The sequence below is a fragment of the Petaurus breviceps genome, unplaced genomic scaffold (assembly GCF_028583685.1).
Source record: "Petaurus breviceps papuanus isolate PSGF00001 unplaced genomic scaffold, PetGlider_PUasm1.0 171, whole genome shotgun sequence".
NCBI classification, from domain to species: Eukaryota; Metazoa; Chordata; class Mammalia; order Diprotodontia; family Petauridae; genus Petaurus; species Petaurus breviceps.
Window position 1 is genome coordinate 3,647,746 of NW_027185754.1, and position 6,000 is coordinate 3,653,745.

A 6,000-nucleotide genomic window follows, 5' to 3' on the forward strand; every position below is an offset into this window, starting at 1 on the left:
TTGTTCTGATTCTTCTTTCACAGCATGACTAACATGGAAATAAGTTTAATATGGTCATACATGTATAGGCTATATCAGATTGTAATGCTGTCTTGGGGTGGGGAGAGTGGAAGGAGGGGAAAAATTTGGAACTCAAAATATTATAAAAGCAAATGTTGAAAACAAAAACTAAATACATTTTTTTAAAATTTACTTAAACCCCACAAAATATAAAATGTATGTTTTGACAGAGGTGGAAAAATGTGACTCTTATTAACTCCTGTCCCTGTTTTCCCCTAAGTTCTTTGCTACACGCTAGGGGCTAGGGGTAGAAGAGGGACTTTTGAACACTTTTTCAATATTGCAAGAATGTAAGTAGAGAACACAGATTACTCAACAATTATCCCTGATTTTGGTAAGTGACCAGTCTATTATCCTTTCATTCATAGATTTCTTTGATGACATCCTCACTCTAGTTCTTCATGATTCCTTATGTTATATATTACAGCCTGCTCATATCCTTCTTTCACCTCTTCACTGCCCTTTGAGTGGTATTCCGTTTTAATTCTTCACAGACTATATAGCATTCCATCGTCCACAGTCACACAACATCATCATTAGAGTACCGCCATTAAACAGATAGGGATTATTTCTGGGAGAAATTTGTGGTCATGAAAGAAAGAAGTTCAGATACAGAATGGTTCTAGGTCAAGCTGTTATTTTACTACTGTTATTTAATGTCTGGTAGGCTATCATGTGGGTAGATTTTTAAAAAACCAAGTTTTTTGCTTGTTTTGTAACTGGATAAGAATTTTAGGGATTGCTTCAGAGGCAGAGAGGATACAGAAATGATCCTTTTTTCCAAATGATTTCAAATTTTTCTGCTCTATCTCTATATTTTTTAAGCATGTCCTTTTTACATAATTTGTAGATTATGACTATGTGGTACGGTAATGTCTATTAAAAACATTGTTCTTAAAATGTCATAGGTCAATGTTATATCTGGATAATTGTGGAAAACAATTTTGTTTGTGATTATGAGTGCATTCCAGTATAGTTTGTTTCATCATTTTCATCATCATCATCATCATCGTCATCATGTATACCAGGGAAAAATAAATAGGTCTACATGAATATGTAATAATAGGGCATATGTACAGAGTATAAATCACTATATAGCAAAACATAATTATTTTGCATAAGCAGCCCTTTAATCTGGAAAACTACATGGAAGGAAAGCTATAGGGCTTGCAATATAAGCAGATTAGAGGAACATCACTAAGATTAATAAAATTTTAGGTATTCCCTAATGAATTTAGATTCCATACAAAATCACCAACAAATGCACATTAAATTGTCTACCAACTAATTTTCCTATACATCTATATAATAGCAGAGGAACAATGATTTCTAAGGTCTCTTCTCTCTAATATTCTATCAGTGTACTTGCTGAAAGAATGGAAGCTAGTCTTTTTTTTACACAGACCTCCAGCACCCTCCCTTTCATTCCACCATGCCTGTGAATCAGGTATTAGGCATCATATGTAATATGAAGAACTTTGATTGGTTCAGAATTTTAGAACAGGGCTTCCTTCCTTGCTGTGGTATTCTGGAAGGGAAGAGCTAGGACGATAAAAAGGCATCGTTCCAAATGGAATCAGAACTTAGGAGGAGTGCAACTCTAAAGTACTCAGCCAAGTTGAGCTTTGGCTCACAATGCCCCAAGGACACTGACAAATAGCCGATCTCTGAGTCTCAGAAGTCAGTTCTTAGAGATGCAGTATAAAAGCCAAAGGGAATTATTTATTAGTGAGTGTGAATAACACTGTATACCACCAGCAGATTGTGTTTGGTTATACTTAATTATTCATTAGCATTTGTGAGAAAGGCACACTCCAAGGCTGTTGAACCAACGCAGATTGATTGGTATTTGCTTTCCTTCCCCTTCCCCCCAAGTTTCCTTCAAGCTACAATACTCATATTAAGACTTTATTTTTCCTAGTAGAAACATAGTCAAACAAAAGGAAGGCAGGGAAATCAGGAGTCAACTTACTTAGTAAATGCTAAATAAATACTAAATAACAGGCAGCAGAAGGAACTAATATATTAGTTTACCTGTCCACACCTTGCCTTCTTTAGGTGCTATCTGGTCAATGACAGCAGGAGTCACAGGATGAGATTCACAAGTAGGGACAAGCTCCTTACATTCCCATCACAAAGCAGATGCAAATTTAATTGCAGCACATTAAGCCTTCCAACTAGTCTAAGAGTCCTAGGAAGGCAACTGTAAACAAGCACCACTAGGCAATCAGGTGTCAGGGACTCATTTGATCTACCACAAAATGTGTCACAAATCACTGGCAGAAAGTGGGTCGGCAAGGAGAACAAAGAAAAGAACTGTCAGTGCGGTAGGCAGATCATGTGAGCAGGCCTGTTAGTGCACTGGGTCTCTCCTGCTCCTGTCTCAGGCTACCCACACAAAGTGCTCCCTGTCTGACAAGGTACTCTCATCTCACATTTGTTATACATTTTCCTGTGGTCGGCAAAAATCACTGACACAACTGAAAAGTCAACTGGAGGATATACTAAGCTCATTTAAATTATTCTACTACTAAAGAAAATCCACCATGTGCTGATTGGTTTTTAAGTCAATTAAGGAAATCTTAAAATTAATACAGGATCAAAACTCCGAGAAAAAGAGCTCAGCACTTATCTCCCAGCAGTCTCAGAAGACACTAAACATGTCTGCCTCCCCATCTTTCATTCTGCAGCTAATTGAATAAGGTACTGTATTCCATTTTACCAAACTCCCAGTTTGTCTCTGAACTGTCAAGTGTTGCGTTAGGCACTATGATAAAGGATGCTGCCTTTTGTTGGCAACTGAAAGAAAGTGATCCATCCCTCTGTGCACACACTTTGTAATTCTGCAAAGTGTCTCTAGACTGGCAAAATGCGAGTCTCAATCTAATATCCAGATTTGGAATTGCAGAAGACAAGTGCATGCAAAATACTTCTATACCCCTACATACTTCTGAAGACCCTTTAAATAGTATTTCTCAAAGGTACCTCATTAAACAGCGCCACTTCTCTCTCCTCCTTCTTCTACCCTAAGCCATCCTAATGATCTTTCCCCCTTTTTTCCAAAAGAAAAAAGCAAGAAGCAACAAAATTCTTCATGCCATAATCTATCTTGTGCCATCAATGGTCCTAGATTAACAACTTCTATCAAAATAGCACTTTTCTAACTCAGAATATAAGACAAGTAAGTACAGGTGATCTCATGATGCCCATTTTATAAATGACAGAAAGAGACATCATATTTCTCTAAGAACCTTTAACAAGTTTCCTAATTTTGTCAAAAAGGTATGCCATAAAGATGATAAAAGATGGGAATAGTCAATATTGGAGGGATTATGGGAAGACAGACAATAGCAAATTGTTGGTGGGGCTGTGAAAACAGTACAATCATTTTGGAAAACAATGTAGAATTATGAAAAAAAAAAGTGACTGAACTGCCCATATCTTTTGACTCAGAGATCCCCTTGGAGGTTCTATTACCAATAAGATCACTGATAAAAGGAAAGTCCCCATATACACCAAACTATTTACAGCTGTTCTTTTTTTGTGGGAGCAAAGAAATGGGAAAGGAAAAAAAAGGCTGATACCCATCAATTGGTGAATGGCTAAACAAACTGTACTATATGAATGTAATGGAATCTTACTCTGCTATAGGAAATGACAAATGTAATGAATACAGAGAAATCCAGAAAGATTTATGTGAATTGATGCACAGTGAAATAAGCAAAACCACGAAAAACAATATACACAGTGATTACAACAATGTAAATGGAAAGAACCAGAAAATCAAAGTAAATGTTTACATTCACTTTTATATGCATAATTATAAAGAACAAACATGGCTCAAAAGAAGAGATAAGACACTTGTCCTCCAGCCCCTTTACAGAAGTGGTAAGTCCAAACATTTTACCTTGCATATATTTTCAGACTTTTTCATTACATTAATCAGTTATGCTCATTTTCCTCTTCTTTTTCTTTCATTGTCTTTAAAATTATTACAGGAGCAGCTATGTGGCACAGTGAATAGAGCACCAGGCATGGAGTCAGGAGGACCTGCGTTCAAATACGACAAAAACTAGCCATGTGACTTAGGGCAAGTCACTTAATCCCAACTGCCTTCCCTAAAAAAAGCAAAAAATAAACTAAAATAAAATAAAAGTATTACTTTTTATAGGGGATAGCTCTCTTGGAGGGAGAGGGATACAAGGGCAACGATGATGAAATTAAAAATACATCAATAAAAATGTTTTTAAAAAAATAAGTTGCCACGATACTAGCCACCAGAGTAGAACTGAAAGGCATTTTCAACTCTTTGCACCCAATGGAGTGACAGAATGGAGAATGGAAGGAGCAGAAGGTAGCAATGGCACCAAAATAGTTCTCAGGCTGCAAGTTACATTTGGGGGGTGGGGAGTGGTATTTTCTTCTTGCAATATTCTTATATAAGCTCTCACAGAGTGTGCAACTTGATTCAAATTTTGGCTTTTCTATTTACTGCCTGTTCCCCCTTGGGCAATTTCTTCAACCCGAGTGAGCTTCAGGTTTCCCATCCTTTAAGTAAAGGAACTGGACTAGAAGATTTCTAGGTCCTATGATAGTGAATTGATAATCTTTTTTGTACCAGACAGCACTGATTTATATCGTTTACAACCAAAAAGAAAGCTCATGTTGCCTGCAATATTGGCTTTGTGACTTTTTTTTTTAATTCAAATATTAAGAAAACAAACCTTCAACACTTTAGGTTCTATGATTTCATCACTATAGGTAGATATACTCCCTCTCTACTACCCTAGAATGAACTCCCTCTATAGGTTTGTACATAGGCTTCAAGAATTGTGTTAATAGGGACTGAAACTGGATAGATATTGGATCTGTGATTTCTTCATGTAGGGAAATCCTGAATTAGGAAATTCTTTCTATCAATGAAGGTTAGCACCTTCTCTGCAACTAGAGTCTTAGAGATTTGTCTAGGGCACTGAAAGGTTAAGCATCTTCACCAGGGTCACACAGTCAGTATCTATCAGAGACAGAACTTGAACCCAAGTCTTCCTGCCTTCAAAAATGGCTCTTTTATCCATTACACCGAGCTAACTTCAGAAAAGTAAAAGAATGTAAAATACAAAAAGAATCATTATGTGAAACATAGAAAAAGAAATTCATTTCAAAATAATTACAGAATATAGCACATTTACAAAAGACACATAGTAATTATGCAAACATAAGTATAAAATTTTCTCTATAGAAATTGATACATATGTGAGTGTAAAGATATTATTTGTTTATGATTAGGCCATGTCAATATAATTAAAATGGCAATATTACCTAAAGGAATCTACAGATTCGGTGGCATACCAATCAAACTATCAAAGAATTACTTTATAATACTAAAAATAACAACAATGATAATAGTATAAAATGGAAGAAGTATAGTTAGACCCATTGCAGAAATTGTTGGAAATTTTGTCTAATCCCAAGCCAAAATTTATTTAACAATTTTGTATGTACAGTAAAAACGCTGCAATTCTTAACATATAATAGTCTTGAATCTGAGCCAAGGTGTTTCTGGCAATGTTCATTGGCACTGCATGACTTGATGATATATACAGTGCAAAATGCACATGCTGTGTGTTCAGAAACAAGGCTGCAATGAAGTCACACAATGCAACACAGGCAAGTGATCCCAGAAACACCTCAGGTTCAGTACACGTTTGATTTTGAACTAATTTTTGGTTGTTGTGCATTCAGAAACCTTTTACTGATGCCAAATTTTTCCCCAGGGATCAATCACGACCCACAATTTATGAAGCTCTGCCTTAGAGTACCTTTTTTACTTTTAATGTATAGGTTAAGCACTATCCTGTACAAGGAACCTTTCTTTATTCCATCTCTTGCTAGTTCTCTCTCTCTCTCTCTCTCTCTCTCTCTCTCTCTCTCTCTCTCTCT

At 36.2% G+C, this 6,000-nt stretch overlaps 1 protein-coding gene across 2 annotated transcripts in view; it reads right to left on the reverse strand.

The window, feature by feature from the left end:
* Positions 1 to 6,000, reverse strand: part of FTO (FTO alpha-ketoglutarate dependent dioxygenase) — a 431,971-nt gene that overhangs the window by 373,260 nt on the left and 52,711 nt on the right. The window contains exon 1 of one of the 2 annotated variants that reach the window (XM_069082479.1): positions 3,968 to 4,009. The exons of the other annotated variant lie outside the window; for it this stretch is intronic. Coding sequence (XP_068938580.1) covers positions 3,968 to 3,994 — 27 coding nt within the window. The 5' untranslated portion in view covers positions 3,995 to 4,009. Of the gene's footprint in view, positions 1 to 3,967; positions 4,010 to 6,000 lie in introns of those variants that run through there. 2 annotated transcript variants of the gene reach the window in all.